Below are 15035 nucleotides of genomic sequence, written 5' to 3' on the forward strand. Positions count from 1 at the left end.
TTTTATAGTATCATAAACACATATGGAACTTTACGAAATTTAGCCTAGGCCTTTGAACGACATATTCTGTCCTGTAGAAAAACATAAATGATTGCCTATCATATATGACTGCAGGTAAATCTGACTATTGTTGGTGGGAGCTGTTTCTTGGAAGCTGTTACAAATGATTCTCAAGTTGTAGAAGTTATTCAACCCCCATCTGGGTTTGAATGCCTACAATTGATTTTGTCCCCTAAAGGGCTAGGGACAGCTAATCTGAATATATATGATATTGGGCTAAATCCTCCACAAAGAGCTTCTGCACTTGTAAGCTATGTCTTCCCTCAATTCAGGATTGCTTGAAATTTTAAGGACAATGCCTGGTTTAATATCCCTGCATCTGTTTTATTATTGTCAAGAGCAAGCTGTTACGATAGCCTACATTAATTGTAAATTTTTTATTTATTGCGTTTTAATTAGTTGAGATTTTGTTTTAATATTAGGAAGATTGTAATAAGAATAAAATCCCGTAGTTATAGGGATTTATTCTTTCTAAGTATATGGTCTGTTACATATGTATATGTTTAAATAGGTCAATTGACCTAATAATCATCAATAAGGAATAAAACAATTATTCCCTTCTGTTTACAAGATGGTATCAAAGCTCCTGATCCTAGGAGTCTCTGACCGTATCCCAAAACAGTGAATCGCAGTTGTCACTGCTGCGCAGTCTTTACCCATTCTGTTTCACCGCTGCCTCTGTTTTTTCTTTTTTTTTCCACTGCAGCCTTCAACGCTGTTTTTATTTATTACTGCAGCCCATTGCTGCATCTTCAAGCAGTCTTCATCACTCTGCGATTGTCTTCCTGCAGCCTTCATTGCTGCACTTTATTTTTCCCATTCCTTTATTCTTGCTGCTATGGCTGAGGCAGTGAATTCTATCCCTGATTCAGGTGACAAATTCGTCCCTAATAATGGAGAATTGCAGAATATTCACTCTGCATACAGATTCAACGGAAAGAACTATCTTAAGTGGTCCCAACTTACACGAACCATATTAAAAGGCAAAGGCAAGGGCAGTCATCTTACAGAAAATCCTCCTAGTGAAACAGAAACCAGATTCAGATCATGGGAAGAAGAAGATTCAATGATTATGGCGTGGCTTTGGAATTCTATGATACCTGAGATTAGTGACACGTGTATGTTTCTAAACTCAGCCAAAGAGATTTGGGAGGCAGTCGAACAAACCTACTCAAAGACTAAGGATGCTGCCCAAATATATGAAGTGAAGGTAAAAACTGTGGGAGCTAAACAAGGCAATAAATCTGTCACAGAATATGCTAATCAGCTCAAGTCCTTGTGGATGGAATTGGATCATTATCGTGTGATAAAAGCAAAGTGTTCAGAGGATTCAGTTCTACTCAATGAGTATATTGAGCAAGACCGTGTATATGATTTCCTGGTGGGCCTAAATCCTGAATATGATCAGGTTCGGATTCAAATTCTAGGCAAAGAAAGAGTTCCAAGTCTGAATGAAGTCATAGCCATTATCCGAAGTGAGGAAAGTAGAAGAAATCTGATGTTGGAAATTCCTACTGCTGAGAGTACCGCAATGAAGGTAGAAGATGGAGCGGCAATGGTGGTTAACCAAAAGAAGAATATTTTTCCAGCAGGGGAAAAGAAACAAGAAGAAGTGTGGTGTTCTTATTGCAAGAAACCACGTCACACAAAGGAGAAGTGTTGGAAACTACATGGGAAACCACCAAACCGAGAATGGGGCAGCCAAAGATTTCATACCCAAAAGAGGGGAGGCCAAGGACAAGTAAATTCTGTAATCGGACAGAATGAAGAGATGGGGCAACTGAATCACGAAGAAATAGAAAGAGTAAGATCCTTTCTAAGTAAGATGGACAAGTCTACAGGTATGTGTACCTTGATACATTCTGGTAAGATTCCATATTCTCTTGGCTTTAATGTTTCAGATACAAACTTTTCACACTCGTGGATATTAGATTCAGGAGCCACAGACCATATGACACCTCTACCTATATATTTTTCCACCTACTCACCTTGTCCTAGCAATAAAAAAATTTCTACAGCTGATGGAACGCTTATAACTGCAGCTGGACAGGGAGAGATCCACATAAACCCATCCCTCACGTTAAAAAATGTCCTTCATGTTCCTAAATTATCCACTAACCTCATTTCTATTCAAAAACTTACAAAGGATCTCTGTTGTACTGCTATATTTGACAGCAATATGTGTATTTTACAGGACAGGAACTCGGGGAGGACGATTGGACGTGCTAAAGAATGGAATGGTCTCTATTACATAGAAAATCCCAATTTGTCGACCAAAAGTCACTCTCTTGTTACAGAATCTGCCATGACCGATAAAGAAAAAATTCATCTTCACCATTGTCGGATGGGGCATCCTTCATTTCAAATTGTAAAAACTATCTTTCCCTCTTTATTTAAAAACATAGATATAGGGAGTATGTGTTGTGAAGTTTGCGAGTTAGCCAAACATAGACGTCTCCCTTTTCCTATTAATACTAAATTGAGTGATCAACCTTTTTCTCTTGTTCATACTGATGTCTGGGGTCCTGCGAATATTCCAACTTTTTCAGGTGCTAAATGGTTTTTAACTTTTATTGATGATTGTACTAGAGTTACTTGGATTTTTTTATTAAAACACAAATCTGAAGTCAGTTCCATGTCTATAAATTTTGTCTCAATGATCAAAACTCAATTTGGTGTCACCATTAAGAAAATCAGATCTGATAACGCCAAGGACTATTTTAACATAACTTTAAATTCTTTTTGTCAAAAAGAAGGTATTATTCATGAGTCTTCGTGCGTTCACACACCTCAACAAAATGGGGTGGCTGAGAGGAAAAATGGGCATCTTCTAAATCATACCAGAGCCCTTCTTTTTCAAAATCATGTCCCCAAAAATTTTTGGGGGGAAGCTATTCTCACTGCCACATACCTAATCAATCGTTTACCCTCAAAACTTCTAAATTTACAAAGTCCTATGCAGGTCCTGTCCTCATTCTATCCCCACATAGAGTCCTCAAACAAACTTCAACCTAGAATATTTGGGTGTATAGCTTTTGTCCATGTTCACAATAATGAAAGGGGAAAACTTGATCCTAGAGCTGTCAAGTGTGTTTTTGTAGGTTACTCAAACACACAAAAGGGTTATAGATGTTACCACCCTATATCTAGAAAATTTTATGTGTCTAGAGATGTTACCTTTCATGAACATAAAAGTTATTTTAAGGAATCTCATCTTCAGGGGGAGAGTATAACAAAGGAAGATGAACCATTAAGGGAAGATGAGCTTCTAATATTCTCAAGACCTGAAATTAATCCTGGTGTGGTGAACATGGACAGACCTGAAAATAGTCCAACTCAACCTGAAATTGAAATACAACCAGAGACCGAAACTACTATCACCAAAACTCAACCTGAGATTGAACCTCAACAAATTGAAAGCCAATCTGAAACTGAGATTACTAATGGTAGAAAAATTGGGAAAAATTTGGTGTATTCAAGGAGAAAAACGAGGTCCATTCCAGCTTCTAGTCATGTTCAAGAATCCAATCCGGTACCACTATATGAGGTAACATCTACTAGTCCTGTAAATTTGTTTAATGAATGTGATGCTGGAATTTTGGAAACCTCAAAAGTACAGCAAGAAAACCTTAGCCTACCCAATGAGCTTGACCTACCTATTGCTCTTAGAAAGGAAACCAGAACATGCACTAAAAAACCTGTTTATCCTTTATCAAATTTTCTATCCTTCACACAGTTCTCTCCTACCCATAAAACTTTCCTTACAAATCTGAATAACATATCCACACCATCTTCTGTATCTGAAGCATTATCTAATAGAAAATGGAAACAAGCCATGGATGTTGAAATGGAAGCGCTGAACAAAAATAAGACCTGGAAGCTTGTTATCTTACCTAGAGGGAAAAAGGCAATAGGGTGCAAATGGGTATTTACTGTGAAGTATAAAGCAGATGGAACAGTTGAACGATACAAGGCGAGGTTAGTGGCTAAAGGATTCACACAGACGTATGGAGTGGATTACTTGGAAACTTTTGCTCCGGTTGCAAAAATGAATACGGTCAGAGTCATATTATCATTAGCAGTGAATAATGGTTGGGACTTACAACAATTTGATGTAAAGAATGCATTCCTACACGGAGATCTTGAAGAGGAAATTTATATGGAGTTACCCCCAGGTTATGATGAAATGGCAGTCTCAGGAACTGTATGCAAGCTAGAAAAGGCCTTATATGGATTAAAGCAATCTCCTAGAGCATGGTTCGGTAGATTTTCTAATGTGATGACAAGTTTGGGTTATAAACAGAGTCAGGGAGACCATACTCTTTTTTTCAAACACTCAGTTTCAGGGGAAGTAACTATCTTGCTGGTTTATGTAGATGATATTATTGTAACCGGAGATGACAAGAGAGAGCAGCAGAAGTTGAGTGAATGTCTTGCAGCAGAATTTGAAATAAAGATACTAGGAAAACTCAAGTATTTTTTGGGAATTGAAGTAGCCTACTCTAAGAAAGGAATCTTCATTTCTCAACAAAAATATGTTACGGATTTGCTTAAGGAAACCGGCAGAACGGCGTGTAAACCAGCAAACACTCCGATCGATCCGAATATGAAATTAGGAAGTATGGAAGAGGATGTGGCTGTGGATAAAGGAATGTATCAAAGACTTGTAGGCAGGCTCATCTACTTATCCCATACCAGGCCAGACATTGCTTTTGCTGTCAGCCTAGTAAGTCAATTTATGCACCAACCAAAAGAGGCACATTTGCATGCTGTATTCAGAATTATTCAGTATCTAAAAGGCACTCCAGGCAGAGGGATTTTGTTCAGAAAAAACCAAAGCCTAAGTATTGAATCATACACTGATGCAGACTATGCTGGGTCAATTGTGGACCGGAGATCAACCACTGGATATTGCACATTTCTTGGTGGAAATTTGGTGACTTGGAGAAGTAAGAAGCAGAATGTCGTGGCAAGATCAAGTGCCGAAGCAGAATTTAGAGCCATGGCTCAAGGAATATGTGAACTTCTATGGCTAAAGATCATCCTAGATGATCTGAAGATAAGATGGGAGAAACCTATGAAATTATACTGTGACAATAAATCTGCGATTAGTATAGCTCATAATCCAGTACAACATGATAGGACTAAACATGTTGAAGTGGATAGGCACTTTATTAAGGAAAAATTGGAAAGTGGGTTGATTTGTACTCCTTTTGTATCTACACAAGATCAACTTGCAGATATCCTTACTAAAGGTCTACACAATATTACGTTTGAAGATATTGTATCCAAGTTGGGAATGGAAAATATTTATTCACCAGCTTGAGGGGGAGTGTCAAGAGCAAGCTGTTACGATAGCCTACATTAATTGTAAATTTTTTATTTATTGCGTTTTAATTAGTTGAGATTTTGTTTTAATATTAGGAAGATTGTAATAAGAATAAAATCCCGTAGTTATAGGGATTTATTCTTTCTAAGTATATGGTCTGTTACATATGTATATGTTTAAATAGGTCAATTGACCTAATAATCATCAATAAGGAATAAAACAATTATTCCCTTCTGTTTACAAGAATTATCGATCATAGGTTTTGGAAATGTGTTGCTATCGACCCTTGTCTGTTTGAATTATTTATGTGCAACGATGCACTTTTCTTTCTGCTTTATTATGACTTTGTATTTTACTAGTAGTAAGCCACAAACTTGTGTTTTTTGTCATTTGAACAAAATGAAAACCAAATCTTGTAATTTGTTATAGTGTAACACATTTCCTTCTTTCTTACTAGAAATATAAAATATCATTTCTCTTTCATACTTATTATTTAGCTTAGGAGAACATTATAATTGCATATTGGCTCATGTTTATGATTTTGTAATGCTGCATTTACTCTAGTGTATGGACTAAGGATCTGCTCTTAGGCTGAGAAAAAAAATAATATTTATGCCCATATATCTAACTCGGACTTCCATTTTGTGAGTAAGTGGATATTTGGGAAAGATGTTTTTTTTGGGGAAATAATAGCTTTTTAAAGCATTTTATGAAAGTTGGAAACAATGTTTATTTTTTCCAACAAGCTTTTAACTAAATATTCATTAAAGCTGATGATCTTGGGAGGGAAATTTATTAAGGGCAAAAGTTTTCAGCTGCTAGTGTCAATAGGATTTCAAATTTGCTTCCTAGTATGTTGTACTGCATCACAGCTTGGTCTTGGCATCTGATGATTAGCTGATGTCATTTTATGTTAATGCTTATAAAAGTTAAATATTTCAGGTTCAAGTTGCAGATATAGAGTGGATCAAGATCATATCAGGAAAAGAGATTAGCCTGATGGTATGTCAATTCTAAAATGTTATTGATTTTTTTTGGGTTATAAATGGCTAAAATAATAGTGTGTTCTTTTTATTTATCTCAAGTTGGTGAGATGTCACACTAAACATTCCAAGGTGTTTTTGCTAGTTGCTTCAACATGTGTATAATGAGCTGGCATGTTATCTTATGCTCTTGCTTTGTCATTTTTAAATTTGTAAGTGGATATATGTCCATGGAATAATTTTTCCTTCATGATATGCTATTGATCTTTTCAGGAAGGAAGTTTACAAACTATTGACTTATTGGCTGGTAGTACCTGTGGAAATAGTTTTGATGCTTCTCAGGTTTGAATGGTTTTCCCTATTTAGTTTTAGGAGCCACACTCCAGTTTCTTGTGCTTGTTCTGCTTTAATATGGTCTCTTCTGACATAGTTATTACTATACTACTGCCTTTAATATGCTCATTGAGACTGTTATCTTTTACATTTTCTTGGTCATTTTTGATATTCATAGTGGGTTTTTTTATTTCCTATTTTTTATTTTTATTTTGAGTGGCAATTTGTTGATTTGGAAACTGTTACACAGTTTGTTTACATGAATCTTCATGTACACATTGAGGATAGTATAATTGAGCTGGTGGATACTGACGATTTCTCAAGTCTTGTTGGTGGACATGTTAATGCACCAAGTTTTAAAATAAAAGGGAAACATCTTGGAATTACAACCCTTTATGTAAGTCTATGGTCAACCTCTCTTATTTTGATCTTCATCTGAGTCAAAATTCTTTAGACTTATGAAAAATCTACAAGCTAATTTGTTATTTATTGAAACCAGGTCAGTGCTGTACAACATTTGGGACACGTAGTACAAAGTCAAGCTATTAAGGTGGAAGTTTACGCAGCCCCAAGAATACACCCTGACAATATTTTCCTACTGCCTGGTGCATCGTATGTGGTATGTTCCAAAGTACAGGTGTTGTTTCTTATTGCTAAATTTGAAAGAATGTGAACTTTGAAAGAAACACACATACTAAAAATTCTTCTCTTGGAATGTGTTTTATTGAGTTAGAAAGGCAAAGTTGACATTTTTTTTTATGGAAAATAACTGCTCACAATTTCCTTATATATCAAGATTCTCAAGTTTATTTTTCGGTTCGGGAATCGTGTTTTTACTAAATTAATTGCATCTATGTTTTTCGATTCAGTCACCTACAGTTTTTTATTTGTCTAAATTTGCATACTTGAATCTAGTCTATAATCATTTAAGGAGCCTACAGTACCTTGTTCATGAGTAAGTCAGGAAAAGCCAAGTGAAGTAATTCGGTTTTTGCTCATGTGTCTACATGTTTTAGCATTTTCTTTTTGTCATTGTTTATCTTTGCATTTTGGTGCATTGAATATTGGTCTGACGTGAAGTTTACACCATTGTTTTCTCCCATTTTCTTGGTTTTATGATGAAATAATGTGATTATGTTCTCTGCATAGCTTACAATGGAAGGAGGCCCAACTCTCGGGGTTCATGTTGAGTATGGAATTGAAAATGATAAAATTGCAAGTATTGATAGATATTCTGGTCGACTCTCAGCAAGTTCTGTTGGGAACACTGTAAGATGTGAAATTCTGTTCAGACTTATTATTGTTTAGCTATTTTTTGTTCTAATTTGTTATCTGTAGAAAAATATTCTTTTATTGAATTGATACCATTAACAGAGGAAACAACTTATATATTTATGAAGGTGAAATCTGCTATAAATGAGGAAACTAAATCACACCTAACCGGAAGCAAATCTCCCACAGATAAGGAAACAGAATCATAGAGATATTTCTAAAAAGTAAATGATCTTATTCAGTTTTGTCCCCTTTAACTTGATCCAACAAATCTGGATAGATATGACATTCTTATCTTATCCATATCTCCATAATTTATTTTGAATCATAAAATTCTAATATTCCCAATTAGTCCATATTATCTAATGTAGACATTCATGAATATGCTTCATGTTAGAGATCCTTAATTGGTTAGAGATAAGACCAAAAAGTAGTATATAAGTGGAGACAAATTTCACCTTACTGAATTGGTTTTGTAGGGTTGAGTTAGGTTTAAACTTACTACCTTAACGATATGCTTTAATACATCTACACAAGGTATATTTTTACTTTGGCTGAATTGTGTTTTGTTTGTGGCCATGTTTCTAGTATTGACAACTTGCTGATGCCACACAAGTTTTTTTTTTTTTTATTGAAGACCACATGCTAGGCATCACTATGAACCTTGGTATCCCATCGAGACCGACACCCTAACATTCAACAATAATATATAAAGGGAAGAAAAAGTATATACATGGAGGACCAAACCAAATCCATACTAAAAAGGAAAACAATTACTGTCCCATGAAGGATACAACTAAAAATGAAAATGAGAGAGTTGATACCAGTTACAAAAAAATAAAAAATAATAGGCAGAAAGACACTAAAGCACTTAAATTAAGTTTTTCTACCCTCTATTTTATAAAAATAAGGTTAAATATGTTTTTGATTCCTCAACTTTCGGTGAAAATTGAAATTCGTCCCTCTTCAAAACTTTGATCCAGTTTAGTCCTCTAACTTTAGAACTGTCTGGATTTAGTTCTTTTAATCAAATTTTGCTAAGTTTATTTAATGTTTTAAACGCATTTCATGATAATATTTGAGTTGTTTACACAGTTTGACACATTTTCGCTTCAACGTTAGCTAAGAAACTATCATGAAATGTGTTTGAAACGTCAAATAAACTTAACAAAGTTGGTTAAAAAAAGACTAAATTCACGCAGTTTTAAAGTTGAGGGACCAAATTGGGTCAAAGTTTCGAAAAGAGACTAATTCCAATTTTCACTAAAAATTAAGGGCCAAAAGCATATTTAACCCTAAAAATTAATCAGGGAAAGGCAGTTTTAAGCAGCATAATCTTAAACTTATGCTTTGTTAACAATTTATAGACTTTCACGAGAGGGGGTTGCTCAAATGTAAAAAACTATTGATTGGTCCGTCCTTTACATACTAAGATTTATTGGATAGACTTGTTTCAATGGTGTTTTAGTGGAAATCAGCCAACGGTGTGCTTTTTTGAACACCGGCAATGCATGTTTCTTGGTCAAATCAGGGATGTTTAGTATTAAACAATTTTTGGAACTCACCTTCATTAGATAAACATGTCATCTTTTACCTGACGATGATCTTTTATTGTATGATTGACCTTGGCACTACCTGTTTAACACTTTATTAACAGTACAAGTTCAACATGGCCATCACACATTTGTTCAGTTTACCTAAGCTTGATCCTGACTACCTCTTTGATCAATTTATTTTAAAAGAATCAGTATTTCTTTTATGAAGGTCTGTAGTTCATAAGACAAAATAAGTCAAACTAAAAGAATGACTGTTAGTGTAGTATATTTTATTTTGTCGAGATATTATTGGAAGTTTCAAATTGGTTTTAATTTTGTATTTTGGCTGTATCTTTGTTTTATTACCAGCATCTAAATTCCACAATCTCACGGGAGAATTGTTTCCTAGAATAGGTTGTGCTTGTTTCTTAAATTATCCAATTAATGTATGTACATATATCAAATGTATATAATGTGAGACTGAATAAGAGAGAAATTATTTTCTTTTAATTTTGAGATCCTCACATTTACTCTCTACTTTTTCTACTTTGAATAGTTTTTTTCTTGAATGCACATGCTAATCATTTCAATTTTTATTTGATATAAAACATATATTTATTCCTTTGACAGTTTGTGTTATGCCTTTTACATTTAATCATATATGGTTGGTGGAAGATATTTGTCTAATCCAAGATATTATTGTCAGACAATTACTGCTAGTGTCTTTGTGAATCGTAACACTGTGGTATGTGAAGCGCGGAGTATTTTACGGGTGGGAATTCCGTCTACTGTCATGTTGCATGCACAGAGTGAACAACTTGGGATTGGCCGCAAATTGCGAATTTATCCATTATTTCCCGAGGTCACAGTTAAAATCAAGTTTCCATTAATTTAGGTATTATTGTATTTCAAATTCTAATATTGACTACCTTTTTTGTTTTATCAGGGTACTCTGTTTTCTTTCTATGAGCTATGTAAAAATTACCAGTGGATCATTGAAGATGAAAAGGTTTGGCCATGTCCTAAACTTCATCTTTCCCTTTCAAAATGCATTACGGAGTACCAACATACTGCAACTCAAGTACACACCGTATACCGAAGTTACTCTCCTAGGATTATGAATTCTGTATGGCCTAACAACCATATTACTATTAAGAAAAATGGCAAGAAACTATTGAATCTGAAGGAAAGTGTTTTGGTCTAAATAGTAAAGATACTGTAGAACTATGGGTTAATATATTGCACATAACTGTACAATAAATATGGATTGATTGAATAATAAATATAGATTTGTTTGTGAGAAACCCGTTAAATCAAGGGATTGAGATTAGGAGTTTACTTGGTAGATTTACTCCTGATTTAGAGTCTTTATGTCTGGAGATGTATTTCCTTTAATTAGGATTTCGTTTTCTCTTTAAATACCATTATAAGTCAAGAAAAATAATTCCCTAATTATTTCTTACTACCTACACATTTTTTCACAGATAAAGTGGTTTGGAATTCACCCAATCCAATTCTAATTGGGTACACCAAATAAAATTCAACCTGACTCAATCCACAAAAGTCTATTTAGGTTGTGTTGACTAGGTTCAAGGGTTGGGTACAGTATGCTTTCACCTCTAATCAAGAGCATAGCCTTCCAAATCGCCCTCCCACTAAAATAAGCACTGGGATTTAAAGCTGTAAATCCAAGAGAAGTAATTTGTCTGCCCTTATACTGCATATCTTTTCAGTCAGTAATGTCATCTTAAGTAAATAACACTCAGCGGTAAGCTAAATAATTATGTCTTTGTTTCTATAGGTATTGAGCTTCAAGATGGCAGAGACCTTGCGCGGGGATAGAATCCAGTTTACTACTTCAGCAGGAAGTCAAGATAATAGTTATTTTGATGAAAATAACATTGGCTTTATTAATGTCTTGTATGGAAGGTATGAAGCAATTTGACATTTAAGAATAATATTACATAATAAACAATGTTTAGTAGTAGTTTTCTTTAGTCTTTGGGTATCCTATAACTTCTTCCACCTTCCAGTGTATCATATTTGTATGTCTAAATCTTTTTTACTTGTCTTTTATCTAATTATTAGATGTCTGAAGCCAAATAATTGTCTAGTATGCTTCCAGTTAGCATATCATTGGTACAGAGTCTTTTTAATACTCATATTGGTTTTCTTGTAGTCTTTTTCTTGTTACTGAAATTAGTTCCTTGCAATGTAAAAGTTTACACAGGGTTTGACATTTCAATGAAGAAATGATTATAAACTATTTCAAAAATAGGGTTGAGGAATCTGTGATTCAGTTCAGAATGTTTGTTTTTCAGATCACCAGGCAAGACCAATGTTGCTGTGTCTTTCTCGTGTGAACTTTCAACTTCTGGGTCAAGGGCACAGTCGATGTTTTACAGTTCATCTTTGTCAGTAACAGTAGTTCCTGATCTTCCACTGGCTTTGGGAATCCCCATCACCTGGATTCTTCCTCCCTACTATACAATGACGAGCAGTTTGCCTTCATTGTCGGAATCCTATGCACAATATGATAGTCGGAATCGCAGGGGAATCATCAGCTATTCTTTATTGAGAAGTTTGGAGAAAAACGATGCTATTCAAAAAGATGCCATATTCATTGACGGGGACAGAATTAAAACTACCAAAAGTAATAATCTTGCTTGTATTCAAGCTAAAGATCGTACAACAGGAAGAACAGAGATTGCTTCTTGTGTCAAGGTTTCTGAGGTATGGAATAATCTTTTGCTTACTGTGTACTTGGGCGCACTTTTTGGAACTCATGATCAGTGTTTCCTAATTCTAATAAAGCTAGAATCATACTTGTAACAGAATGATGACAGCAGTTTTAAATATACTGAAATGTAATTGAACTAACTATGTAAGGAAATAAAGAATTATTTTATTGATAACAATCACGCTGTTACAGATCCACACCACAAAACAAGTAATAAAAGAAAATAGGTGAATGAAATATAAGACAGCTCTGAGATTTATCACAAAAGAAGAAAATACAGCAAGATACTCAGTCCTACTGCCCAGAGCTAGGCTCCTCTGGAGTAACCAACAAGGTTCTCTATTTAACCACCAACAAAAGCAAACTCCTTCCTTCTCTCCACCTGATACTAATAACCGAAAAATATTTCTTCTTTCTCTCTCTCTTCTAACTAACCACTCTTCTAATCAGACCTCCTCATTACGCCGAATCTTTTTTCTCACATATAGACTTCCTCATCAAGAATTGTGCTTCACTTCATGGGCTGGATGCTCATTGGGCCCCATCACACACCAAATACATTCTCACCATCCCTTTATAATGATCAAATCCTTTAAAATAAGGAAATAAAAATATATTGAAATGAATAAAAGATTCTAAAGATATTTTTTCCTAATCGACATAGAGATATTGACAATATATTTATCCTAATAATATATTATTTGCAACAAATATCAAAACATTATAACATGTGTGGTTAGGAATATATATTCACAGTATCTTCAAAGCAGTATTCATATAAACAACAATAAATTATTTCTTTTGCACAGATAGATGAATTATCTCCAGTAATATTTTTATTACACACTTATTGCATAATTGGGTTCGGTTGAGTTTATTAGGTTTAAAGTTCATCTACTCATTACTAAACCCTGATTCTAATTTTGTGCGCTAGAAAAAATTCAACTCAATCCCCAAAAATGTAACAAGGTTGGGTGGTAACAAGGTTGGGTGGAATCGATGTTGGTTGCAACCTGTCTACTCCCGTAATTACAGTAGTGAAGTTTAATGGATTGGATTAATTCAGAAAATGCTTAATGGAGAAATCATATATAACTATATCCATTGTATTTATATATACATGTTTAGTTTATATATGTGTGTGGACCTTAGTGCATATAGCAAATACAGTCCAAGTTTGATATTTAATGAATTTTAAAGAGGTACGTAAGTATTCAAAAAGGGAGAGAGAGATAGTGGGAGAGAGTAATCTTAAATAGATAGGTTGGACATCTATTTTTAAACAAGTATTGATGGATTGAATGTTTTTTAATACTTTGTTAGTGGACCATAAATGGTTTTTTAATACTTTGTTAGTGGACCATAAATGGTTTTTTAATCATTTTTTTTCTGGTCCATTCGTAATGGTTAATCCATAAATTGTTGTTACTGGTCCGTTATCAGCAGAATTAGTACCTATTTTGTTAACCATGCTATTTGCATTGTTTGGAAATTTTATCCACATGACAAATTTATTTAATATGATCAGGTGACTCAAATTAGAATAGCCAGTAAGGAGGTTCTCCTCAATGTGATTAACCTTGCTGTTGGTGCAGAACTTGATCTTCCAACAAACTTTTATGATGCTCTAGGTATCAATGCCTCCTTGATAGTGAATCAAATACAGGAACTTTTGAACTGAAAATTAGTAATCTTTTATTGTCTCTTACTGCGGTTCAACAGGAAATCCTTTCCACGAAGCCTACAATGCTGTGCCTTTTTATGCTGAAACTAACTACCCTGATGTTCTCTATGTGAACAAAACAGCTGATGGAAAAGGCAATGTCCATATCAAGGTTTGTTAATAACTTTTACTGAAAATAATTTTTTGATTCCTTTGTACTTATAATTTGGATCAACAAGCTACAAAAGATCATACAGCTTCCACAATCATAGACTTTTGGAACCATGACTTTTCTTTTTATCTTGAAAAGTGTCCCGAAGGACTTAGGTCTCTAACAAAGTCAATCCTGCATTGTGTTATCATGATCAGGTTAATTAGTGAACTTTATGCATCTTGTGATTCAACTTAAGTGCTTTGTTTGGTCTGAGAAAGAAAAGGAAAAGGAAGATAGAAAGTAAGTAGTGAGAAAGAGTATATTTTTAAGGGTTGTTTGCTACAATAGAAATATTAAAATATGAAGAGAAAAAAAATTAAATGACATTAAATAGACAATTATGTTCCTATCAAAAAGATTGTTATAAGTAGATATAAGGCTATTTAGGAAAGATGCAAAAACATTGTTTCCTCTACACTCACAAGATAAGAAAATGAAAGTGGTGGGTTCCACTATCCTTTTATTTTTTTCTCACCTATTTCTCTCATGTTAAACTAGGAGATTTTCTCCTTTCTCATTTACATCTCTCTCCCCCCTTCAATTTCTTTCTCTTCTATTTAACCTGTACAAAAGAGAGAAGAGAAGTTATCAATAAGTGCATTGCTTTAAAACAAGCTTTATTTGTTCAGAGTCTGCAGATTTTGAGTGTTTGGTATTTTTATTCAGTTTACTACCTGTGAAATTTTTTGGCTCAGCTAAGTAAATTAATAGAATTCTTGTCCTGACTGCTGATGGTTGAAGGCAATTCGGCATGGTAATGTTCTTGTGCGTATATCAATTAGTGAAGATCTGCAGAAATCAGATTATGTGCTGGTAAGTAATAGTTTTCCAAAAAAATCTGCACAAAGTTGTATACTGTTCTATGCACTTATCTTAATCTCCTCTGCTGTATGCTAAATTTAGTAC

The 15035-nt window shown here is 34.3% G+C and overlaps 1 protein-coding gene across 2 annotated transcripts in view; it reads left to right on the forward strand.

Moving 5' to 3' along the window:
* Positions 1-15035, forward strand: part of LOC114181739 (nuclear pore complex protein GP210) — a 44785-nt gene that overhangs the window by 13439 nt on the left and 16311 nt on the right. For both annotated transcript variants that reach the window (XM_028068273.1, XM_028068275.1), the window contains exons 15-27: positions 115-306; positions 6332-6391; positions 6646-6714; positions 6956-7102; positions 7205-7324; positions 7855-7974; positions 10219-10374; positions 10459-10521; positions 11314-11441; positions 11834-12245; positions 13781-13883; positions 13975-14087; positions 14871-14942. In XM_028068273.1, coding sequence (XP_027924074.1) covers positions 115-306; positions 6332-6391; positions 6646-6714; positions 6956-7102; positions 7205-7324; positions 7855-7974; positions 10219-10374; positions 10459-10521; positions 11314-11441; positions 11834-12245; positions 13781-13883; positions 13975-14087; positions 14871-14942 — 1755 coding nt within the window. The remainder of the gene's footprint in view (positions 1-114; positions 307-6331; positions 6392-6645; positions 6715-6955; positions 7103-7204; positions 7325-7854; positions 7975-10218; positions 10375-10458; positions 10522-11313; positions 11442-11833; positions 12246-13780; positions 13884-13974; positions 14088-14870; positions 14943-15035) is intronic.

Source organism: Vigna unguiculata, chromosome 4, assembly GCF_004118075.2.
Source record: "Vigna unguiculata cultivar IT97K-499-35 chromosome 4, ASM411807v1, whole genome shotgun sequence".
In the NCBI taxonomy this organism is placed as follows: domain Eukaryota; kingdom Viridiplantae; phylum Streptophyta; class Magnoliopsida; order Fabales; family Fabaceae; genus Vigna; species Vigna unguiculata.